Source organism: Pteropus vampyrus, unplaced genomic scaffold (genome assembly GCF_000151845.1).
Source record: "Pteropus vampyrus isolate Shadow unplaced genomic scaffold, Pvam_2.0 Scaffold244, whole genome shotgun sequence".
Lineage (NCBI taxonomy): Eukaryota > Metazoa > Chordata > Mammalia > Chiroptera > Pteropodidae > Pteropus > Pteropus vampyrus.
This window is the reverse complement of record NW_011889025.1, coordinates 2,000,247-2,027,340: the sequence shown is the minus strand read 5'-3', so window position 1 is coordinate 2,027,340 and position 27,094 is coordinate 2,000,247. Positions and strand designations below refer to the sequence as shown.

At 37.0% G+C, this 27,094-nt stretch overlaps 1 protein-coding gene across 10 annotated transcripts in view; it reads right to left on the bottom strand.

The window, feature by feature from the left end:
* Positions 1 to 27,094, bottom strand: part of PAK3 (p21 (RAC1) activated kinase 3) — a 286,225-nt gene that overhangs the window by 94,333 nt on the left and 164,798 nt on the right. For all 10 annotated transcript variants that reach the window (XR_002776059.1, XM_011374345.2, XM_023520009.1 and 7 more), the window contains one exon: positions 15,247 to 15,448. Coding sequence is in view for 9 of the 10 variants with exons in the window: in XM_011374345.2 (XP_011372647.1) it covers positions 15,247 to 15,421 (175 nt within the window). In the remaining variant the exon portion in view is untranslated. The remainder of the gene's footprint in view (positions 1 to 15,246; positions 15,449 to 27,094) is intronic.

Genomic DNA, 27,094 nt, shown 5'->3' with positions numbered 1-27,094 from the left:
GCTTCTAAGGTAATTTCATTTAATCACAACATTATAAGGTAGGCTGTATTATTATTGTATTACTATTGTTTTATAGATGAGTAAAACAAGACTCAGTGGGGTTAAACCACATACTCAGGTTATATAGCTGGCAGGTGTCAGAGTCAGGATTTGAACTAAGTTCCAACTGCGGCTACAGAAACTAAGCTCTTAAAAGCTACACTATGTATTACTTAGTAGCATCAAACCAAACAAAATAAAACACCTCAATATATTTGAGCTCTAGTCTTTAGTAAATGTTTAGTGATTAAATGAAGCCTAGATGAGAACCTTTTTTTAAGGAACACTACAATGTCTGTATCTCCCCCAGAAAACTCTGTGAGCATTGGTCATTTATATTAAAATTCAGCTTAACTTGAATCTTGGGATAAGACTCAGCCTGATCAACTCTGGGTTGGTTTTTGCAGAGAGCAGAAGATCAAATGAGTACTACTTTCTAAGCATATCACCCATAATCTATTGGAACCTAGAACAAAGGCCACAAATTGCTGATTAGACAACAAACTGCAAAGAACTTTTGGCCTTGGGACCCTCTAAGTGTACATGAGTTCTGGTTGTAACTCCAGGGGCCAGCTAATCTTTCCTATCTCTCATCTTAACACCTTTCTCCATTCTACTACCTTTGAAAGAAAGAAAGGTCCCTCTAGTCATATGTCCTCTTCTATATGTCCCACCTCAATTTTCCACACTTCCTCCAGTGCTAGAACTTGATCCATTACAAATTCCCCTGCATCTTCACTCTCTTCATTAAATGTCCTCTTTACTTCCTGCCTTAGATTCTCAAATTTCACTGTGCACAACTCTCATCTAGGAAACTTTTTAAAAGAGAGAGAGTTAAAAGCTCCACCCCTAGAGATTCAGATTCGGTCTGGGATAGACCCAAGCTCCTTTCATTTTTGAAGTTCCTCAGGAATTTTCATTAAGCAGCTAGGATTGAGAAGAAAAAAAAAACCTAAATCTTACTATCCAACAAGGGTAGCACTTCCTCAGATAATTCTGGTGGACACTGCTCATTCTTCCCCATCCCAAGTTTTTAGGCCTGGGGGAATGAGGAAGGGCAGAGTTTCCCCCTTAATTTCAAATTGTTTTATTTGAGGTCAGTACTACTGCATATGCCTACAAAATCCCCTCCTTTTAAGATTATTGCCATTTACTTCTGGTCAGGTACCCACATCCATTGAGAACTTTGGTTCTCAGTCTTTCTTCCTACACTCAATGCTGCTACCACTCTGTGAAATATAATATATATATATATAATAAATATAATATATATAATATATAATATATATATAAATGGAAATCTCTTTCACACCCTTTCAACTCCTTGGCCTTCCTCAACTCTAATGAACTTAACCTTCCTTCTACTTCTGTAATACATTAATTCCCATGGCCTCCTTTTAAACGAGTGGTTCCCATCCAGGGCTGCACATCAGAATGACTTGTAGAGTTCCATGAAATACCAATGTCTAGGGCCCACCCAGAACCTACTATGTCAGGATTTCTGGGTATGGGACCTGGACAAATAATTTTTTAAGCTCCATAGTTGATGTGCAGATAGAGTGGAGAATCGCAGCTACCCCAGGCCTTTTCATTATCCAGAGTGATCCTTTCTCTGAAATAGTCAACCTGTTATCTCTGAGCCCAGCCTCCTATCCTGCTAGGCTTCTCACTTTCAAGCCCTTATTCCTATTTTAACTGTTCTTTGATCTCAACAAAACCTCCAGTTCCTGATCCTCTCCATTTTTAGCCAATTTCTCAGCTTCCTCCTGGCCCAGACTTTATGGCCCATCATTTAAATTGCTCTTAAGCTACTGCCCTGGAAACTCACTCTTTGATCTTCTTTTGCAATTATCTTGCAAAACTTTACCCTGACAGAAACTAACCATAAAACCTTCACTTCTATATTGAGGCTATTGAGAGTCGTTGGGGAAAAAAAATCATACAGCTATGCAGATTGGTGCTCACAGACCAGAGAGTCATCAGTTGTGCTTGGCAATATTCTTCTTGCCCCTTGCCGGCTTCCTTTCCGACTCCTCTTACTGAATATTCCAGAATTTTACCACTCTACTCAAACTTCTACTTTATCATCTCCTCCTTTTCTTTCAGCGTATAAAATTCCTCCTACTTGAATGAGGAAAATGGAAGCCATCAGTTTGGAACTCTTGACTTTACTTCCTCTCCCACTCCTATGCATGTATCTCCATCAGTAACATCTTCTCCTCCCACATCTCACTGGAAGCAGTGTCCCTTCCTTGCCTAAGGTTTATCCCTCCACAGGAGCTCTAGCTCCCAGTCCCTCTCACTTTACCAGGGGTCTCACTTCATCAGTTATCTCCTATTTCTCCTTATAGCTTTAATCTTCCCTTCTCTACTGAAACTTCCTATTTGGTTTAAAAGACATGCTGAGATCTTTGTGTCCTTAAAAGTTAAAACCCTCTGCCACCTTGCATCTTTCTCTAGCTGCTATAGTCGCTCAGTTATTTTTTTTAGCTTAAACTTCTTGAAAAGGCAGTCTAGACTTCCTTAGCCCTTACTCCTTGAATCACTGCAATGAGTCCCTGAGATCACAAATTAATCTTCTCCTTCAAAATGGTCACTTTTCAGTCCTTACCACTGTTGATCTTTGTCAAAACTGACATTGTCGACCACAAACTTCATGGAACTAACCCCTCCCTATCTTCTTTCACATAACACTTATCTAGGCTATCTCTACATTTCTGAGTTTTCTATTGACTCCTTAAATAGTATTCCCCAGGAGCTGACCTAGGTCCTCATCTGTTCTTATCATCACACCTCTCCTTTAGGTCACATCATCTAGTTGCATGGTTTCAATCACCATTACACTAGTGACTCTCCATATGTATTTCCAGCCCTGACCTCTCTGCTGTACCCTGACCCCCTGGAGTTAACTGCCCAAGTAACACCTTTATTTGGATGCCTCATAGGCATTCAAAAGTAAAACAATTCTCCATTGCCTTTTCCCACCTAAAAGAAGCTACACCTCCTTGAGTTCCCTATCTCACCCTCCGATAGCTTCTCCCACCTTCTGATTAGTTGCCTAGTTCTATTAATCCTTCCTCCTAAATATTCCCACTGTACTGTACTCTCCTATTTGTATTGATACTGGCTCTGAGGCCAGGCCATTATCATTTGAAAACAGCCAGACTTGTCTCCTTCCACTACCCCACCCCCAAATCCATTCTTCTCCTGTGGCTAGAGTGATATTTTGGCACACAAATCTGTTATCGTTTCTCTATTTCAATGTTTTTCTATTGCCTTCAGAATCAGATTCAAAGCACTTAGCATGACATAAATAAGCCCTCTAGGATTCAGTCCCCAATTACTTCCACAGCTCCATCTCACACTCTTTTTCCTCTCTTACTCCATGCACTAGTTATTCTGGACTACTTGTAGTTGTACTCATAGAACCTCATCTAAGAGTGTGTCATGCCTACTGCCTTTATAATGTTGCTCCTTTTATCTGAAATGCCACCTATCCGTTACATGAATAGCTCTATTCCTTCATTAAGACTCACTTCAATTCAGTGGTCATCTCCTTCAGGAAGCCTCCCCTAAGTGCCCATCTCCTCAGTCTTGAATAGATGCCTCCTCAGTGCTCATTTCTATATTATACTTACTGCACTAAACTCTAAACTTGTCTATGTCCCTAACTAGGCCATCTAATTCTTAAAGGCAGGAAGTGGGACTTATCCACCTCTGCCCCTCCTATTTAGCAAAGTACCTGATTCAAGAAGTATTTAATGAATAAGCAAGTAAACAAATGAATGAATGATTGTCCTTCATTATATGAAATGAGACCCAATATATGGAGACAGGCCATGCCTATTTGCCATCATGTGTTCACAGATGAAGAGACAGGTTCCGCAAGAAGGCTGTGGGTGAGAGGATATGTTTTAGAGTAGTTGTTAAAGTTGCTGGTGGCATTGTTGCTATTATTCCGCAACAGTGGTGATGACTCATTCAGGCACACCTCTTCCTAGTTGCCACTTTGGGTTCAAAACCATATATTGGCAACACAGATGGGCAAGGTTCAAGGTACAGCAAAATGACCAAATCTCCTCCAGCTGAAATCCCTGGATGGGGCTATGCTTGCCTTCTGAAAGCATTTTAGAAAATTGTCAGCTGAGTCTTCCTTATTGTAGGAGTTCCACTTGTCATCTTCCCCTAAAATTCCTGAGAGTTTGGTTGGGCCTTTCATTGGATGTCATATTGTCATGTTCAGAATTATTTTTTAGAACACTTTCTAGCTTCTTGAAAACAGAGCATGCAGGAAATGAAAAGGAATAACAGAGGGCAGACATAGAGAAATGCTTTCCTATATAAATTTAGCCTGAAAGCACAGAACAATAATTATTTTTGAAAAAAAAAAAAAACAACGGAAAACATTGTTTTTTGGTTATGGTATATGGCATTAAAAAAGTGACATTTAAAGCCACATTAATTCAGAAAGCTAAAAATCAAAATATTATATAAAGCACTTTTTAAGTTCAGAAATAGTTTTTTCAAAGAAAAAAGCCCATAAGCTGGCTAGTTCTAAGCAGCAAGCATTTCACAACTCTGGCTCTAACAACCAACTCCCTCCTGCTACTGTTCCAGCTTCCTTTCCTTTAAATCAATAAGTGGGTCAGTTAACAAGTAATATAGAATTGAAGATCAGTGTACTGACAGATTATGCCGGATAACTCATGAGGAACTTAATATTCCAAACTTGCAATCTAATTGGGGGAGTAAGCTGAGCAAATGAGATAGTAATTGATATCACCAAAGACAATTGGGTGCTAATTTTGAAGAACAGAGTATAAATGCTGTAGCATGTCAAGAAAAAAAAAAAGATCATAGAAGTCTGTGTTGGACAGTGAGGGCTTACTGGTTGAGGTGAGACTAAAGAGATGGGTCATAAAGAATGGATGAGCAGGAAAGAGTAAGGTATCTAAAGTAGAAGAAACAGGAGAAGCAAAACTTGGAAGTAGAAATATATATATAGCATATTGACGAAGAAGAAGATAGGGTGAATAGATAGGGTATGGCCTTGGACATCAGGAAGGAAGATGCATTTGGAGACAGTAATAAAGAATGTACTGGGAAAGTTTTTTGAGCAGATGGTTGATATGATAGAAAAGATGTTTTCTGGAAGACGAGTCAGGTAGCTATGTGCTGCTAGGCACACATGACATGGTAGCAGCAGGCTTCAAAATGGTTATTTCACACAGGCTAAGGAGAAAAATGAATGGTGGGGGTGAGATGAGCAAGAGTTCTCTGCCACTGTATCTGTTGCCTCTAAGATCACCTACTAGGCACTTCTTTTAAACTGTGTGTATGTCTGATTTCTGTTAAGAGATTGAAAATTATCTGAGGACAGGGAACCTTGTCTTATATCTAGTATTCCCCACAACACTAAGCTTAGAGCTAGGCACATAAGAAGCAGGCACAAATCTTTTCTGAATGAACTTAATAAAATATGTTCCAGGTAAGCCTATGTTAACATCCAATTTTGTTGTATCTGATGTTTACTGAGATAGCTAATAAACTAGATCTGTGCTCAAATTCAGCATGCAGCTCATATTTATCCACTGGTTGGTTGCACATATGTCTCTATCCTGTGATCTTCCATGAAGTCCTTTGAGATAAAAGGAGCTCTAATAAAATATTTTGTTAGAAGGCTCGTACTAGAGTTTCTGAGGTTGGAGTTTTCCTGGGAGGTACATTTGTCCCACAACCTGTAGCTTAACATTAGAAGCCCTTCTCCATCTCCTCCTTACTTTATCCCACTCTCTCTGCCTAGGTGCAATCTGTATTGTACTGTGTTCCTGAAGCCAAACAACTTGTGTAGATATAGGGGCCATTTCTGCCAGGAGCAGTGAGGATAGCTGAGTTGGAGATCCATTATACTAAAATGCTTGTTTTTCATCTCAATATTCCTGAGCTTTGCTTTGGAAAAGACATGTTGTAAGGATATAGAAATATTGTTAAAGGGCCATGCACCTCCTATGGGTGGCAACCTTCACTTTTCCCAGTTGAGGACCCTTAGTGATTTGATCATTCTTTAGTAGGGTGACAGGTACTTTCAGTGGTTCATTAATTTTTCTAATTCACTAATAGGTTGCTAGTCAATGCCTCACAACAATCTTTTATAAAATGCTGCCCTTGTGGCCTTTAACAATTAAAATGTCTTAATGTCTACTTAACTACCAGAAAAGTGAATTATGTACTTGCTCCATCCTCTTACATGTGGGTCAGAGAGCACACTGTATCATAATCCCCTAGAAGGAAGCTTTCTGAAGCCTTATACTTGGGTGAAAATAACTATCTGAGAACAGTTACAAATATTCTGTTTGGGGGCATATTATGAGAAGGGAGTCCCGGAAATTTATTACCTCCTGGATTCATGAAATGTACATTTTCCCTTACATGAGAAGAAATCAATTCTCTAGTTTTACTCTATTGTTTTGTAGAAATATGTCATTTTGTGGGCCTTCAAATGTATTTTTCCCAATAGAAATACTTCAAAGTACATGTGGTAATTACAATGGAAAGTTAGGCATAAAAAGAGTTTATTCTTGGTTCTAAGTATTTAAAGAAATTGACAGTGCAAGTTGGGTAAAATATTTAAAAAGAAGTCTACATAGCAAATATATTTCTGTCTTAAATCTAGCATCTTGAGCAAAATATATACTAATTCTGGGCAGAAAAGGAAACAGGTGTTTATTAAATGAGGAAAAAATGAACCAAATCTTTAAATACTGGATTATGAATGAATCTGAGAAAGGATGAGAGGTGACTCTCATGTTCTATTTTAATACAGTTCTTTCATATTACATATTATATCATCTTATATTAATTGTAAAAGCATCAGATATTTTTGTAATAGAAAAATATTTCAAAGCTTAAAAATAACACAGGAATCAGGGAAAATAATGATTTTTTCTTTTACAAAAGCTGTTTTTTTCTGCTAGCAAGTGAGGGCCTCAGGAGGAACAACTTGTAAAGATAAGGGTATGACTACCATCATAATTGCTGACTGAGAAAATGGGTTAGGTTTCACCTGCTTCTGAAAAGATTTCATTTTTGCACATTCCTTTGGCTAAAACCTATTTTCAGAACAAGTTAGGTAACTCCCATTTTATGGCAAGCAGAACAGAAGTTGGGAGATCTAAATTCTAGGTTTGCTTTTCATCAGTAGTGGGGCAACTTTGTGGAAGTCATTTAATCTCTCTAAACTTCTGTCTTCCTCTATAAATTTGAGATAATCCTTGCCTCCATCATAGGAGATTTGAAGGAGGTAATTGATATGAAAGCACTCTGAACATAGTAATATCCCTATAATTGCAATCCAAAATACATCATCTCATTAGCAAAATACTTAGTAACAGGGTGACTGTGTTTGCTGGAGAACCACTTTTTAAACCCAGCACTTCCGTCCTATGAGTGAAGTCTTTAGAAATATAACTGCCAAGAAAGAGGATTAAACTGAACTACTCTTATTATATCTTTCATTATATAAGCAAGTCCCAGAAGTATATAGTTGGGAAGGCCCATTCTTTTGCCTTTAGGTAGAACCTGCTAAAGCCACGAGAGACCCAAAAGAGAACCTAGAAAATTTCACCCTTCGCAATTCACAGTATCCAATCAGCCTATCTGGAATTTATGTCTAGTTCTCTTCTCTCTGGTGAAATATTAATTCCATATCTTCTGCCAAGTCTTCAGTGACTATGGGAAATAATATATGCTTTCCATAAAGTAACAGCCTTTAATGTATAGAAAAATACTCAAAGTGGTACCTGATTCTATAAGAGCGGCTACAAGCCCAATTCATAGGTTGGATGTTCCATGAAGATGACCAGGGAAATGATAGTCCCATGTGAGCCCTTCTAGTGATCGATGCTGCCCGCCCCCACACTCACTCATGCAGAAAACCATCATCTTCAGTGGTATCATCTTCGAAAACATTCAGCAACAGTGATCATTCTGGCAAATCATTAGGAAGTTGACTCAGTGCTCATCTCCTTCCAGGAATCATACACTGGTTCTACTTTCATTTACACCCAATTCATATGTGCAACAATTTCAACGGAAAATGTTCGAAAACAAAAAACAAATATGAGGCAATGTCCTAACCCAGACACATCTGATCATGTGGATAACTATACAGGGCACAAGTTTAAAAGAATTAAAGAGGGGCCTCATTTGCTTTAAGGAGGGAACTAACTTCATATCCCTTGGCTAGCAGCCTCTCCTTTTGATACTTCATTTTAATGTTTGATACAACTCTCTTCTGTCTTCCCCTCTTCTCATCCATCCCCTGTATCTTCTCCATCTCCTAACCTCCCTCTCAAATATTATTTTCTCTTTCAATTTGTCACTATCACTTCTTTCCTTTAGGGTATACATCTCCCAATCTTTCATTCCATACTTCTCTTGAAATGACTGCTGGTTTTAGTGGACTACCATATTTGTGCCTAATTTCCTGATTTATTGGCTTTGAAGTGGAAGCACAGGTCTTAGTAGATAGAGTTCATCATTATCCCACCTTCTTTCCATTTCAACCACAGGGGATTTCTAGGAGTAAAGGAGAAGTGCAGAAGACTCTTCTCCTGGGACATAGCACTGACTCTGGAGGACAAGCAAGATGCCATGCCCTTTAGGCTTTCTAAAGGGTGGTGCAATGATCTCCAAAGAGCACTCTTTGCTGAGCTGTATGGGCTACATTTGGAGAGCCAAGAAGAATATAAACACCATTCAAAATATTCTATGACATCTTGCATTCTGATAACAGAACTCCAAAATAATTGAGACTCCCATTCACTGTTGGTACAATAATAATAACCTTGAGCTACTTCAGGGTCCCAAAGGGTCTTCAGCATCACTGAAGAAAGATTGCATACTGTTTAGTCTAGTTATCACACTAAATATTTTTTTATTGTGCATTAATTAAAGTTAGTAATGTGCGTTGACACCAAAGCATTTGATTAACAAAACCATAAAGGATAACTGAGAGTCTTCTTTAATGTAATTGTTGCACAGTAATGCTTCCTGCTATGTAGCATATCTAGAACATAACATACTCTAGGGATTAGAACAACATATATGCAAAATAATAACAAACTTTACGGTACTTTAAGAACTTTTTCACATGTATGAACAAACTCATTTAGAGCTTCAACTTTCTAAAGCAATATGCAAGCCTGTAAAGTATACGCACCAAAAGTAACCCACAAAACACCCAAATCAAATGTTAGCAATATCTATTGTCCTGAATATTTTCTCACTATCATTAAAAAATGAAAAAAAGTTTTTTTTTCTTCTGAGTGGTAATAAAAAATTCCCCTTTTCTGAAATTGAAAGAAGTTTCAAAGCCCAGTGTCATCTTCTTAAGGAGAAATGCAAGCCACTGCTGGCTTTTGGATGCTACAAGTGTAATTTCCCACCTATGCCCTTTGTTCTGTTGCAAGATAGTGTGATAGAGTAGAACAAGCATAGGGTTTGGAGTCCAAGAGACTTGGGAGACTTCTGACTTCCATCATTTGCTATGTGACACTAGTCTGTCTACTTAACTGCTTTGAGCTTAAATTACCTCATCTGTAAAACGAGGATAATACCAAGCGGTTGTAAAGATTTAAAAACACAATACATGTAAAGTGCCTGGTATACAGCTTAGCACAGGAACTAATGGTAGATCAGTCAGCAAATGGTAGATTACTTCCTATTTGTCTTATAACCAATTATCCCCTAATACTCTTCTAGGAAGAGGGGCTTTCTCTTCCTTCTCAGGGTCACCAGTTCCCAAATATCTCTAGATTCCCCACAAAAAATGCACATGAATGCTCTCTAAAGACACGGCCCTTCACACAACATCTCATGTCCTCTGAAACACACCTGATGCTCAAGCACAGCACAAGACAAATAAGCACATTTCAGAAGACACTGACATCACACAAAATATGTGACCTCCAAATGCAGCCTCATCTGCTTCTTTCCCACATATTCTTCCAAGCTTCAAGTTCTTAACACTGATTATTTTTAGAGGCACTATGCCATTTCCAGAGTTCTGGCAGATTCATTTGCTTCATTGTCTTTGTTGTATTGGTTTATTTACTCATGTAATTTTTCCATGTATTTATTTCTTCATTCATGTATTTATTCCCCACCTTGTCCCAAAATGGATATCAGAAGGCTTATAAGAATATACAAAATACAATGTAATAACATAAATTTGAAGTAGATAAGAAAGTAAAAGAAACAAAAAAGGTAGGAATATAAAATGGAGCCTGGAAGAAAGCTAATACAAAGTACATACCTATCACAGAGTCCCATTACAAGTACTATGCATGGGCCACACATTTGGCTCCAAGCTTTCCAGTAGCCAACAAAAGAGAAATCTGATCAGTCTCACACTTTGCAGGATACATAAAATGAATCAAACCACTTGTTTGGGAAGTCTTTTTCCTGATCTAAATTTTGAAAACTTTTCTATAGTGAAGTATCATAAAATGGTGGTAGACTGTCTCTCCTAATTTTCTCTACAACCCTGATTCAGCTCCTTGAACAGTCTCCAACAAAGACAGATTCTCAATCTTTGAAATTGTATCTACTATTTCTTACTTGTTTCTACCTGTCTCTTGAAGTTCCATTTGTTCAATGAAATGTAGCTATTAGAGATTTCTTAAAACAAACAAACTCCTCTGCTGTTACCAAAGCAATTATTGTCATTTATCTAATAAAATAGACATTGTGTCATTATTTATGACAAAAATTTGGAAAGGACTCCAAATGTCCAACAAAAGGAATTGGTTAAATAAATCATGATGCCATTGTTGCCACTATATGATAAAATAGTCAATACCATCAAAAATGATATTTATGAAAACATTTTATAAAATGGAGAAATATTCATGATAAAAATGTTAAGTATGGCTCCATGCTCTGAGGATATAAAACTGCATATATTATGATCTTAACTATGTAAAAATGTGTCTATTTATAGCTATAAAAAAGTCTGGAAAGAAATCCACCAAAATGTTAACATTGTTTATGAGATTTGTGAATATGGCTGATTTTCATCTTTTTCTATATTCTTGTCTTTATTTTCCAAGTTTTTTTATATTGATGAATAATTTCTCTATGATGAGAAGAAGGAAGTCTAGGAGGAAAAAATACTAACCCAGCTAGTTATCTTTGGCTTGTGTAATTATGGGAAATTTTAATTTTCTTTTTCAATTTTCTATAATTGACATATAAATTCTAGATAGAGACAAAGTTACTTAAAGAAATAAGAGTTCTAAAATCTAGTTTTTTGGTTGTTTCTTTGTAAGGTCCAGAATGATACAAATTTAATAACACCTTACAATTATCAAGCACTTTAAAATTTATTTTTATAGCATTTTAATATTTAGAATTACATTTGATTACCAAAAATGTCTTGTGCAGTAGGCTACATAGTACTATCCTCATTTAACAGGTGATAAAACTGAAGTTCAGAGAAATTAAGTGACTAGCCCAAAGTCACAATCAGTAGCAGACCTGGACTCGAACCCACATCTCGAGAACTCATGTCTAGTGCTCTTTCCATTCTTCAATAATGATTATAGTGTAACCCAAGCAGTCACCAAAAGGCAGAAGCACAGAAACAGCAACCTCTCTTTACCTATGAGGGTCAGATTCCTAAATGACCCCCAAGGTAAGAAAGTTCAGCTGAGGAAATTCTGATTTTAGGAGGTAAAAAAAAAAAAAAAAAGAGTGGGGAAGTAAGGTTACAGGTGAAGTTTTGAAAGCCCTCATAAATAAATAAATAAATAAACAAATAAATAAATAAATAAGTGTGCAGAATTTGCATAGTAAAACAAAACAATAACAATGATATATTATGGGAAAAGAATTAGAGTTTACAAAGCTTAAATTAGTAAAAATGATAGGCTCTACATAGTTTCCATTTATATCCTGAGATGATTTCCAGAGGTGTTAACATTCTTTATGGCAGTGGAAAATAGGGATGACAGTGAAGCAATGAACAGAGGTGGACTGTTTGCTCAAATTATGGCTCTCCATGCTCTCGGAGTCATCTAAATCCAATCCTGTAATCGTAGCAACTAGCTTTTGGCTTTATCACTATCAAGAAAGTGAAATTAAGTTGTATGACTTAATGACTTTGGCTCTTTTTGTCTTCTCAAGTCTTTTTTGAAGACACTTTAGCACTTCTGCATAGAATTCAAATTAAATAATTCGAGCTTTGTCTGAAGGCAGATTTTCAGCTGTCTAGCACAGGTCACTACCCTTCTGAGGTTGCTTTCTTCCCAATATGGTATAAAAAGACTGCTAGCACCTCTTTAATAGAGTTCAATGAAACCATTCAAGCTTTGTCAGAAGGCAGTTTATCAGCTGTCCAGAAATGGTATTAAATGGCACTATTTGATGATTTTTTAAAAATTAATATTTTATGGCGACATTAGTTAACGAAATCCAATGTTTCATCTGTACACTTTAACAGTAAAGCATATATATATTTACACTGTGTGTTTACCGCCCATAGTTAGATTTCTTTCTGTCACCAGATAGTTGACCCCCTTTGCCCTGTCTACCTCCTCCATCCCCCCACCCCCTATCCTCTGGTAACCATTAATCTATAGTCCATGTCCATGAGTCTCTGCTTGTTTGCCTGTTCCTTTGTTGCTTTTAGGTTTCTATGCCACATACAAGTGATATCGTGTGATTTTCAACTTTTTCTGTCTTATTTTGCTTAGCTTGATTATCTCGAGGTTCATCCATGTTGTCGCAAATGGATGATTTAAGTTCTGCTGAAGATTGTTTCTGTCCAATGTAATATTTTTGAAGGCATCGTAGCATCTCTTTATAGAACTCTGCTATATCTCACAAGCTTTGAAGAGGTAAAGTTTGACATGTAAAGGGATCAATTTTCTTTACTTTCTTGAGGAGGTTTTAATCTTGTTCTAAAATATTTGCTCCCGCTGTTTCAGTTCCATAGCTTCCTAATTATTTTCATTATCAATTATGATAATCACCTCTGGGGTACTAGAAGTTTTCTGAGAATCATATTCTAGCAGCATCACATCACTTGGATTAGTGTCAACAAGTTAAGACTGAACTTCAGCCAATGATTGCTCCTGCACCAAATGTTCATCAACACTCATAGATTCTCCTTGATCCAAAGATTTTTTTTTTTGGTCTTCAAGAAGGATTGCTGAAAGATATTTTACCATATCTAGCCAAGTCTTCTCTCGGGTCACATTAATGACAGGCTCTGCTACACTATCTAATGGCTCTTTTATTAAGACTACAGCATTAGTTATAGCATAGGAATCTTATTAGCATCTTCAGCAGAGGAACCTTTGTGAGATTTTGAACAATAAAGTTAATAATTTGGCATAAGTCTTCCTGAATGACTTAGATCAAACACTGATCTAAGGGACTGAGGATCTGAGACATGAGACTAGTTATAAAGACAACCTTAACATTAGAATGTACATTAGCAAATGCATCTGAGGTGCCAACAGGACTGTGAAGAATAAGCAAGACTTTGAATTCAATTTTTTTTTCTTTCAAATAGCCTTGAATTTCCACAAGAAAGCACTGTTTAAACCATTCTTTAAGCAGAGAAGGAATCATCCAGGTTTTTCTGTTTGCATGCAAGTATACCAGAAACTTGGCTTTTTTTTTTGCCTTTGAGAAGCTTTTAGCATAGTTTTCTGTAAAGTAGTAATGGTTTCACTATGAAGTCACCTGAAATATTGGCACAAAACAGAAATATCAGCTTCTCTGTTTTTGCTGATCTCATGTTAGCATCAGTTGACTCTTGCTCTTCAAAAGAGCAAGTAAGATTGTTCAAGAAATGAACAAAGCATGATGGTCTCAACAACACTGAAGATTTGTCAGGCACATAATCCTCTTCTTTAGTCCATTTCTGTAGTTGTAGTGGATACAACACAGAAGTTGCAGGGTCTAGTATTTCTTTCTTCAGCACCACCGTCACATAAGATTTGGTCTCCAGATCACAGTACACTGTAAGTCTCTCAAACCTTCCCTTGTTCCTGGCAAAAAAAATTGTCAGTGTCTGAAAATATGTCTTGAAAAATTCCTCTTCCATGGTCACAGATCCCTTACATGGAAAATGTTTTGTTATTCTTTTTCTTATCTTTTATTCAGATGTTTAACATCATTTCTATCTTTTCCATCCTTAGGTCATGAGGGATAAAGCATCTTTTAAGTGATGTCAGTGTACAAGAGACAATAATAAGAGTTTCACATTTCTTTATGGTAGAAATTGTGGATTCATTAATATCATTTAAGCAACATATAAAGCTATTTGGTTTACCTTGAAGAAGCAGATCAGGAATGTCCATTTTTCTTTTCTAAAATCATCACCCTTCTTTTCCTTTTAGCAGCTTTCCGTGGTGCCAGTGTCCCTGTATTTACTTCACACTCTTTCGCCTCAATAGTCACATTTATAGAAGCCATGTTTAAGCTTTATGCTAATTAGTGCAACCTGACAATTACTTACTAAAGATTTTATATACTCCAGTGTTACGAAGTATCAAAATGTCAGCATATGATATTTAAGCACCAAATGGTACTATGAACAACACAAAAATAAATGATAATATATTGTTATGATATTCAGTGCAAATAGGGCTGATGTATAGGGGACAACTGGCAGAAGAATGGGAGAAAACAAATGATTCAGAAATTTCTTAGCACCTTGTGATGTAGTCAGAGAGACAATAATGTGGCAACTTGGACGAACCCCCATATACTCAGTTCAAAAATTTCACAGCTGTCAAAAAGGTATACAGAAGTAAATACACCTATAGTCCAATTTCCAATAAGGAGAATTTGCAGTTTAGAAGGGATTACTGTAAATTCTCCTCTAAGTTATCAGAAAGGAAGTCGCTCTTTATATATTCAAGACAGTGCTATTGCTATGATTTCCCTTGGCTTAACACTATGAATTCAATTTTATGTGAAAGGCAAACATAGCAGAGATATATTTTCTGTAAACTCACAATAAGTCAATCAAACATTAATCTCTGATAAAATGCAACTTCTGAAGATATAGATGTAAAGGTCAGGTAGTCCCTGAATAGCCAATGCTCAATAAATGACTACCCAAGAAAGAAAGTGACAATGAAAGAATAAGCTAGCCCCTTTTTTTTTTATGCCCGGCCACTGATACTTTACTTTTATCCCCTCCTCCTGGGAAGATAGAGCGAAGTCTGGCTTTCTTATTCTTCTCTTCAGGGGCCATGGGAAGTGGTTTGGAGCTGTGGTTGAGTGCCGAAGAATCCCGGTTGTTACTATTCATCCTCAGTGGGGGAGCAGGGGGTTTCTCTTCATTATCCAGACTGTCAGACATTTTCAGTTACAACTAATTGCACAGCTCCTAAAGAAGGAGGAGGAGAAAACAGGAGTTAAGAAAGGAGCAGTATAAAAGACAATCTAATAAATATGGGGAATCTAACATCTTAGAAACAAAAGCATTGGTCTCATGTTGTCTCAGGGTTTGCATTGACAATTTTGAGGGGTTTCTTTTCTAGAGGGGAAGGTGTTGCCACCCTAAAGACCAACAATGCAATTTCCCAAAGAGAAGAGTGAAGGCAATAATTAATGGCTTTTCAATATGCATGCACAAACACATAAGGTCTCTTCCTTTTCTCACAATGAAACTCTATTTTCTGTTGTCCACTTAGTCTTTTAATTGACAATTTACAATCTTCTCTAAAAATTCCGTCCTGTTAATTGTCATGGTCAGGTAGCACAACCTCCTTACAGTTCATAATGGACACAGGTTTGGCTGTTGATTTTTAATGGCCAACAACAATGATTTGTTGGCTGCTTTGACATTGGGATGGCTTTGGTGTCTGATTCTTACCTGTGTATACCTGACTTACAAAACACACTCTACTGTTTTGTGAGAAAGAACTGAGAAGCAATCTAGTAGACCTGGCAGTTTCAGCAGCATTGGGGTGTACAGATAGAGGAAACAATGCCCCAACTTTAGGTAGCGGGTAGAAGATAAAGCTGAGCCAAATGTCACCATGAGCAATGAGAAGCTCCAATGAGAGGACTACTTCCTGAGGAGATAACCACAAGCTTATTCCTTGTCATATTTTATATCCTGGAACGGGAAACAAGGTAGTTGGCAGGAGTAACAAAGTCGTAAGAACCAGTCTGGGTTTTAGCTGCTCTTAATTTTCTTTGGTATCTTTATTCTTTAGTATTCTGTGCTTCAGGCTAATTACATTCGGATTTCATCCCACTGGAAGGGTAAAGGGAACTGGAAAAGCATGGACTCCCAAAGGAAATGTTTGTTTCCAGCTGTTTTCCTATTCTAATTCGAGTCCTTCATTAGGTTCCTGAAACTTGCCATGCAAGTCAGGTGTTAACAGTACTCTTCAAGTGGATCTGTAGTTTGAAAACAAGGAAAATTAAATTCTGTTGTAACAAAAATCTGTGTAAATTTGAGAATTAACTAACACTAATTTAAAAGCATAAGAACTCTCCTAACACAAGAACTCTCCTTAGCACATCACTTTATTCCAACATTTAGTATAAACAAGCCTAAGTAGAACAACAACAAAACCAGGATCTCCTCATTCATTATCTGCTGTAATGAGAAATAATATATCATAATTTTTTAGCCCTTTAGTTGTTACATTGTTTTTTATTTTCAGTCATGAAGTCTAATTAAGTTATATCATGTTATATAGAATTTTTTTTATTTTACTATATTCTAAATTTTCTCAAGTACCTACAGCCTGTAATATTCAAGAATAAATATCGATCAATAGCTTCTCCATCTGCATAGGTGACTGCCAACTAACAATCATGGCTTGATCATGATTGGACAAGAGATCTCTTTTCCGTTCCCAAGTGTCATGCTTTGCATTATCTTAATGAATTAGGACCAATTCTGTATATTTTTCAGTAATCATGATAGTAAAAATACTAAGTATTAAATGTTTTGTCAACAACAACTCAGTAAGTCTTATATTTTCCTATATAGGTAAAACTACAGCACAAGGCAAAATGAAAAGAAACTGATGTCAAGTCTATTCATGGATACTACTAGTGCTAATACATATTTTAACTAGAATATGAAATCAGTGCTAATGGGTCTGATTTCTATTTTGCATTTTGATTTTGGTCCTTCTAAATTCACTGTTTCTCCAGAAGAAAAGTGAGTTTGAGACTGACTTCACCAGTGGCATTATTCTGTTTTGGACAAATTCATGGTTTTAATTTAAGTCACTGAGAAGAATTTGCCACCAGAAACAAAGCACTATTTTTTCTTTATTTCTTTGTGTGTGTGTGTGTGTGTGTGTGTGTGTGTGTGTGTGTGCTATTTTACTTTTCTGGGTTCAAAAATAATGCCTGAATATGAGGTGATTATTAAATAAAGCTCAGTTATACAAAATCTAGCTTATATAATAATGAAATTTGATAAAAATTATGAAATTTTAAAGTTATTGCAAAAGAAGTGAAGATTTAAATAGAAATACCTAGAAGTTTCTGAAAACCATATTTGGATGATACATATTTTCTGATGACTTTGATTATTTAACTTGAGATGACAGAAATCAGAGAAACAGGCTTGGCCTCTTTAAAATGATATACAGAGCTGATTTTGCATAATAAGGCAAGTAAGAGTCTAAGCCAGTCAGGATACTAAGATACCTATGTAATTTAAAATACTAGGTTCCTTCTTTCTTAATAAATGGGTGTGGCTAACGAAGTGGCTCTTTTTGTTCCTAATTACTGTCTCTGGCCAGAGACTCAAAACGTAGGTAGATGCCCTGCTTCTTTCCAGGCTGCCTGATTATCCTGATCTTATTTCACCAGGTATAGTTCAGGTTGCGAAAAAGGGGCTACTTGTAATATAAAATTCAAACTATACTTTTTGATAATACACTAGAAATCCCTGACCAAAATGTCAACCCTACTGTGGTCCATATTACAGGCATTCTCCAAAGGACCCAGCTTATATAGCATACATTGTACTGCCCAGCAAACTGGATTTGTTTTATTCCCATTGAACTCATCAAGGGATTATAAAAGGAGCTGGAATAAACCTTTTACAAACATAGAAATGAAGTTGAAGAATCTTTGTCCAATCTCACACATGAACATGAATCATGAACTAAATAATCACTCCATTTACCTAGACGTTTCAGATTTAGTTCTCCTTGAATATCCTGATATTACTTCAGTTTTTTATTACCCTTTACAAGGCACAACCAATCTACATCTTCTAATGGTTCCAAATAATTTTGATTTGGTGACAAAAAATAATGCAGGAGGCTCTTGTTATCTTCAACTCCCCTTCAAAGCAAATGCTTCAAAGCGTACTTTTAGAAAGATAGATGGAGAAAGGGCAGAGACTTGTAAGGAAGCCTTGCTGTTAAAGTATTTGTTTCTCAAGTGGGAGGTAAAGTCTGACTATTCCACAAACATAGAAAAAAGGGGGATGCTATTATGTTATGTTTGTAAACAATGCCAATTTACTAAGCCAGGTGCTTCCTCTGAGATAGCTTTCTACAAAACTATTATTAATTTATTGGGGTTCAATCTGCCTATGATGTCATTATTTCCAAGATTTTGAAAGAGACTATTTTGTTTGTGGTGGCTATAGGCTCTATTTCAAGAATTGTATAAAAGCACCATTTTTGTCTAGGAACCCAATCAAAAAACTGTTTATCTTTAAAGTTTAACTGTTGTTGTTCACTTCTGCAATAGAACAGGAACTTGCAAGTAAGTGGTACGTTGGATCTAGCCACAGGCCTTTCATTTCACTTTAGAACTTAGCCCTTAGCATTGTACAGAAATAGTTAACTTTAACAGACAACCAACAATAGTTTATATATGTTCACAGACTGATTTCATACTTGGATACTAGGTTTTTCAGAGAGAATTCAAATGGCTTCTGTAGATAGTTTATATATTTTGATCCAGCCCTTGGGACTAAATGTGGTTTACCAATGCTTGGTAATTACAATTGAAATTCATCAGTAATGAGAAATGTGTCTCTTGTCTCATGATAACCAAGGAGCCTGAACACTCATTTTTCAGAGTAGTAGGAAAGATTACTTCTCTTTTTCCCTCCCTATCTTCCTTCTCTCTTCTCTTCCCTCCCTTCCCCCAAAAAGCATGAGGGCATGCACACGCAGGAATATACACAAACCCATACAGACAGTCCTTCACTGATTTGCCTTTCATCATAGAGATTTACTGCAAAACATTTTAGAGGAACACTTTTTTTAATTTTTAATTTTTATTTTTCAATGAGAGTTGACTTTAATATTATTTTATATCAGTGTCAGGTATACAGCATATTGGTTAGATATTTATAAAATTTACGAAGTGATCCCCCTGATTAGTAGTACCTACCTGGCACTATAGTTATTACAATATTAGTGACTATAACAAGATGCATGGCAACTTTAAATGAAATGAGTACGCATTATAAACAATTTTCATCATTTTCTCATTCCTCAAAAATGCATTCTCTTATTAATCAGTGCAGTGCCAAACTAGACAGAGAATGCTCAGTAGGTTAAAAAGCCACCAACTTGCATGTCCCAGGAGTCAAGAGGAAAGATAGGTAATCAATTATATCCTAGCTAATGTGGCCAAAATTCATACTCTGGCATACATGATGAATTGCATGCAACCAAAAAATGCCAGTTGTGCCCATTTGTCACAGGTTTTCTACCCAGATGTGTGAAGGGTGAGAATCCAGAAATACTTGCCCTACAACTTGCAAGGCCCTCTATTAAGCCATTGACAACTTCGATAAATATTTTCATCAGATCTGATACCTTCAGAGATAAACCACATGTCTGTATTATCCTGTCTGCTTTCAAAATCTAAATAACTGTTTATTTGCATATCTTACCAATGAGAAACAAACTAATACTGGCCTCCTTTCATAAACAAAAGCCCAGGCCAGTAGATGCACAGCTATGATCTAATACTCACAGAGGCAAAGCTCTAAAACCACCAGCCACACAGGGTTATCACTACAAATTGAGAACACATAAATATTTCTTAATATCCTTTCCATATCATACTAGAGGATCTAACACAGGAATGAGATATAGCTTAAGGAAAATTTCCAGGGTAAACTTTCTAATGTTTCTGAGATATATCTACATAAAGAACGGGGTTGCAAGACACCTTGAGCTAATGAAATGACAGCTAAACTGACACAAGCACATAAGAAACAAGATGGATTTTAGGATCTCAAAATTATATTAAATAAGTCAAAGAACTCTCACAATGTTTAAAAGAGTAACAAAATATGAGAGTATTTCAAATTTCTAGAACTTGAGAAATCTTTATAACAAGAATTAGCTCTATACATCAAGACAAATTGAACTTTTAATGATAGCTTCTAGACTTTGAGGTGTTAAGTAAACATAGATTTAAAGTCAGCCAATGTCTCCTTAGACAATGATATTAACACTGGCTTGTTCTTTGTATTTGAGGATGAGGTTGCTACTTTTATTATCAAGATGATGTATACACTGAATTTTGTACTTTGGTTGTGGGAAAAACGATGCAAGTGTTACTTGCTGGCTCCCTGTAAACAAAAGCACACATTTTCCAGATGGCTAGCTGAGCTTCCCGGTATAGACTGTGACTGGGAAACAAACTGCTTTGCTAAATAGCTTACACTAATATTAAACCCACTTTATCTGGGATGCATTATTAGCAATTGAACCAACCAGCTCAGACACTTATGACTGACAATGTAAGAAGATGTAGTAGACTGTTTTTAATTGCCAAAAAAAAATAAAGAAAAAATCATCTAGCTTTCAAAAGAAGTGACGATGCATTATAATTTAAAATAAAGATTATACATTGCGTTGCATTTATACAGCAACTTGGCATCCGAAGATACCCAGCGACTTTTCAGACATTAATTTGCATAATATGTTAAATGCCAAAGAGGAGAGAAAGAGCATTCATCTCATTTTACAGAAAAGATAACAAGCCTGGTCAGGGTCTCCCAGCAGCTCTAAAACCATACTCCCATTCTCAGACTAGGTGGATAAGGGACAGACTAACCACTAACCTTAACCATCCAGATGGGCCCGACTTAGCATTTCCATCATCTTGTCTCAAATTGCATATAGTCATTATACATGTCATTCCCCTCACTAGATCATAAGCTCCTTGAGGGTAAGGCCCCCTTCGTCATAACTGTATGTTTTCATACTGCCTAATACAGTATCCTGTTCCCAGTAGGCATTACATACTCATGCAAAGTAATGAAATGAAACTATATATTCTATGCAATTGTTGCAGCTGTAAGTTTTTCATAATTTTGCATAAGCCTATATGCCCACTCGAAGTAGGTCTGAGCCAGGAAGGCATGTTTGGAAATATCAGTCTAGCATGTTTGGAAATATCAGTCTAACTGCCAAGCCATTGGGCATAATCAGCTACCATCGGATTATCAACACCTCAATTTTTACTATACAACTTTGTAATGTCCAAAGAGCTTTCACATCTTGCTCTTATTTGAGCTGGACACCAACATGTGAAGAATGGAGTACCATCTCCATTTTCTACATGAGCAATTAACAGAGCATAAAGGTTAAGTAACTTACCAGGATCACAAAATAAGTGAAAGAACCGAGACTAGAATCTCAAACTCTTCTCAATTCTCTTTCCACTACACCAATACAACATGTATCCAAGCAAACCCACAAAGACAACATTTTTCATATATACACTTTTATCCTTCCAAAATATTCATATGACAGTTCTAGCTTTTTCATTTCAACCCACTTCAGGCTGCTACTTACTGATTTCAACTGCGTTTCTCATCCAAAGACTCAAGGCTAGGTGATTTACTAACAGAACTCTAACAGGTTCTGTTGGCCAGTAATACCAATTCTTAGATGGCCTTGTTTTAGAGCTTGTCTGTTCTGGGGCACTAAGGAAACTTTGATATCAGAGACAGGGGTGTGCTGTTTCAGAGAGCCTCACCTGGGAGATACCATTACAGTAAGTAATGGAGGGAAGCCATTTCTAAGATCAGTTAATCAGGAAGAGCTGAGCTACCTGTTAGGCAGATTTGCAAAAGCAGCCAGACGAGCAAGAGAGGTAACTAGCTCTTTTTACAGCTGCCTAGTTTCAAACTTAGATCCTGCAAAAGATAACTCACTAATGGCACACATACAAGCATACTCACATAGAATACATTCATGTTCTCCCTCATACACACAAGCAAATGAGGACGGTTCTGCTGTAGTCCTGTTCTCTGCTAACATCTCTGAGTGACTTCCATTGTTTTCAGCAGGAACCTGACATTAATTGAATCCATTAAACCAGCAATATTATAGTTGCAAATTTCAAAGATAGGTTGCAAATAAGGAAATCGATAGGTATACTCCAGCATCCGACCTCATATACTGCATATATTATGTGAGACAAATAGTTCTTTTTCCAATAACTTCTTAAGCTTCTAAATGTATGCAGCACCTTACTTTATTATTCATTGTGTAGGCTGCATGAGCTAATGCCAAGAATATGCTAATGATCATCTGACAAGTATTTATATTTGCAAATCGATGCATTGCAGGTTTTAGTTTTTCATTTCTACAACTGATGCTCCTAAGAGAAAAAAATGCTTAAAAAACAAAGGTAGAAATTTTTTAAGCATAAGAAAAGAGTTTACCTTAAATGATACCTCAAAGAAATGTGTGGGAAAAAGAGAAGCAAAACCTGATAATAAAACATTTCCTAGTTCTCAAAAGAGAATGTAGTATCCTAGGAAGCATTCAGATAGAAAACATTAGATGCAGACTAACAGCCAAAGTGAGCAGGATATGGTAAACTAACGTCTTGAGTCTCTGAGGTTCTAGCTGCTCCTGTTACTATGCATGGGTGATAATTACACCTTTCCCAGATCCACTCCAGTAAAAGAGCCACAGATTTCCTCAAATCCAAGCCTAAAATGTAAATTCCTGAATTTGCTTGGGCTTTTTGCATACCATAAAGATGTATGGACATTATCATCTAACCTGCTTGTCAGGGCTCATCATTCTAGGCCCTTGCTCTGGTCTCAATTTGTCTGTACTCAAATTAGCTTTCTACAAGGATGGTGCCCATACCATGTCTGAAAAGAAGAGCTACATGGGGTCATTTGAGACTTCAGTATTGTTTTCAAACTGGGAATGTAGATCTATTTAACAATGTGCATATTTCACATAAAATATGGCATCCTGCCAGAATTAAAGGTCAAAGAATTTAAGCCAGAATAAAATGCAGTAACACTTCTTCAAACATTTGTTATTTGACCCCAATTCGCCTGCCCATATTTTTAAAAAGCTGTGTGTATCTCAGTTATTTGGGAGCTATGATTAAGGAAGAAGAAACACTATCTACTTAAAAACCTTTCCCTCAAATACTGAAGGAAGAATGTGACATGACAAGGCCTACTATCCATCTATCCCACTTCACAAATGGTAGAGGATAAACATTCAGCTGGCCATAGCATTAGTTGTAGGAATTCCCCATCCTCCTAACTCCACTAAAAACAAATGTTTGGCTTTAAAGAAAACTGGTCATGGGTATAAGAAAAGGTCATAATCTACCCAAAGAAAATTCTTCTAGAAACCAAAAGCCAGCTCTGAAGGATGACCTCACAATTGAGAATGTTGGCTTTCTCATGGCTTTCCTGTGAGCAGCTTACACAAGATCTTCAGTTATAAGCTGTTGGTTCTATCAAATAGTGTTGTTCCCTTTGCTGCCCATTACTCTATGACCTGGTTGCAGCTGCCACTGTGCATTTATATGAGAAATGGCTCACCATTGGTTCATGCTAGAACAGATCCTTACTCCAATGCATGATTAGCTTTGCTTCCCCAGTGCTCCCACACACACAAAGAGAAGACTTCCATATGCCTAAGCCTTTCTGTGGCCCTGGGAAGCCCCCAGGCTGAGAGCACAGGGCCCAGCCCTCACCTCAAAGGAAGATATGGTAAGAAAATTGCAGATAAAGCAGAAGCAGGGTTTGGTACAAAGAGCTGGAGTCAGTAGGACTGAGGGGTAATCAGTCAGTAGAGTTCCCAAATTACTCCTGTGGAGCCTGCACTGTGGCTCACAATACATCCTGACAAAAATTTGGGGGAGGGAAAGGAGATAAAAGTTCAGTGTTTATAATAAATATATATAAGTCTGCATTAGAACTTTGCATCAAACAACAATCATCTCAGAGTATTCTTTCTCCTTCGAGACTGGGCCTGATACATTCCCTTCATTCAGTCATGTCAGCCAACCATCAACCAGTTTTGTGTCCTTTGGCAAGTAGCCCAGGCATGCCCTATACTCTTTTGCCCAGCTTAATAACGAGAGTCTGTAGGTTACACAGTTGTATTAAAAAGGAAAAGATCTTATAGTAGCCTAACATTGCTTTTTACAGGGAAGTACACCAATTACAAGCTTTCTTGTTGATTTTTGGTTGACTTTTGTTTCAAAGAATCCTGAGACCAAAACAGAGAACTACTACCCTTTAAGAGGTCAGATAGTAACTCTAAGAATATGCCTCTTAAGTAACCCATCTTTGCATATATTAATTTATACAACCAACAAATATTTATTGAAGCCTATGTACCAGGAACCATTCAAAGTGCTGGGGGTAAAGAGATAAACACCCAGCCCTGAGTGAGGCTATATGCTTGAGTAGTGGGTTTTATTCCTGGCTGCTAGGTAAAATGTATTTTTAATAAACAGATAAAAATATAACTACAAAAAAAGTGAGGGTATGTGTATTGCAAAATGAAGAGAGCTAAGAAAGGGGACTGCAGTAGTTCAGAAGAGAGTGAGACTCTTTTTAAGCGACTGCTATCCTATTACATGAGAAATCACTGGCAATGACCATACCTTCATACATAAGGAAAGTGATATTATTCCAAAGAACATCATTGCCTTGCCTTTCAGCAACTTGCCACCAACATTTATATGTACCAGGTATTGTGTCAGGTACAGGGCATATACAAAGAGAGATGAAGACTAGTTCCTGTCTTCTAAGAGTACACAGTTCAGTGAGGATGGAAGACATGTATTCAATACATACAATAGAGAATATAATGTGATGCAGGCCAGGTGGGCATGGGATGCTTTGGAGAGACATAACAGGAAGAGTAACTAATGTTTCCAGAGGGATTTGAGGATACTGAAGCAGGGTATCGAAGGATGAGTATGAGTTCACCAGGATTCAAAAGTGGAAAGCACTAGGGTTGGTGTAAGCTATTACTCAACACTATATTCTAACCAACAAATACTCTAATCATGCTAGATTCGTTTTTTTAGCCTTGCTCCCATTTCTGCCAAACTAAATGATGCTGGTATGATGTAAGGAAGATAACATATCTCTAAACTATGGAAGAAAAGTAACATGTATATGACATTTTTAAAAAAGCAAAAACACTGGCTCCTGATAAACTACAAAAGAAGGGATCAATATGGCCTGGCACAAAGCATTTTCTATAACCATAGCTATATATGAGCAGGACAGACCTCTTTTGGAGAAATTAAGAACAAAACACTTGGAAAAAGAAACTCCTTCTGTCTCTTAGAAGAAGCCTCTTCTCTTTTTTAGTAGAACTAATTGGAAGAACTAATTTGCATCTTGTTATGCAATTTTAGTTTGGGGGCTGATTTTTAGTTAGTAGGTCTTTTATAAATCCAAAAGAGTTGTCTGTAACAAAAGAAGAATGACTAATTCTCGTTCTACTTCTGGATTATTCTGTGATCTTGAGGAAATCATTAAACCTTCATAAATTCATTCATTCAGCATTTACACAGTGTCTAGCATGTGCCCAGAAAGATAAGGATGCTTCAGAAGGACAGCAGAGGAAGGGTAGCTAATGATGCCCAGAGGAATCAGAGGATATAGCACTTGAGTATGGTATTGGAGGATAAATAGGAATTCACCAGGTTCTAAGGTGGGAGATGAACAAGTTACAGTTCCTAGCCCAGAAGAGACTTAAAATGTAATGGCTTTTGGCTATGACAGCTCAGTGCAAAGATGACAACAGGTTGCCACTGATGGACAGAGAAAGGGACTTCCAACAGCCTGAAGGAGGCTTCACAGAGCAAGCACACTTGAGCTGAAAAACAAGTAACCCACCATGGGGAGGGAAATTTTCAGGCGCAAGGAATAACAGTTGTTAAGGTCCAGGGGCGATTAGAGACAACAAAGTGTATTAGTGGAACTGCAGGTAACTTGGTGTGACTACAGCAAAGAGGAGTGATGAGAAAAATATAAGATCAGTAGAGACCAAATTAAGAAGGGTCTTGCATGCCTTTCTTTAAGGTTTGAACACTTCCTGTCTAGATAAAGAGGTTACAAGTAGTGGGATGGTGAGATTAGCTTTGAATTTCAGAACTATAACTGAGGTGACAATGTGGCAGATGTCTAAGATGAAAGACTTAGGGATTTTTTTTCCCCCCATGGAGTGGGATGTTCCAGATAGTAACATAGAAATAATTTTGAAAAAAGACATTACTGAGAAAATGAACCAAGGGAGAAGCACCACAGGCAGTATGGGAATAGAAAGACAGGAGAAAAGAGATTTCAAGAGTACCTCTATTTTGGACATTGGCCAAAGATGGCAGGAATGCTAGGCCTAGTAGGGTTAACTTATCTCATGACCTCAAATGGAAATCTGGGTAGAAATACATTTCTATACCATGAAGCCTAAAAGAGTTTGGTAGGCCTAATTTTCTTTTAGTTTTTAGGGGCTTTCCAGTTTTATTGAGGTACAATTGACAAAAAAATTATATATGTTTAAGGTGTATAATGTGATGGTTTGATATTTGTATACATTGTGAAATAATTACCACAACCAAGTTAATTCACACATCCATCACCTCACATAGTTACTTTTATTTTGGGGGGAGGGGCACGGGGGCTATGATGAGAACACTTAAGATCTACTCTTTGCAAATTTCAAGTATACAATTCAATTTTATTCACTATAGTAACCATGCTGTGCATTACATTTCCAGTGTA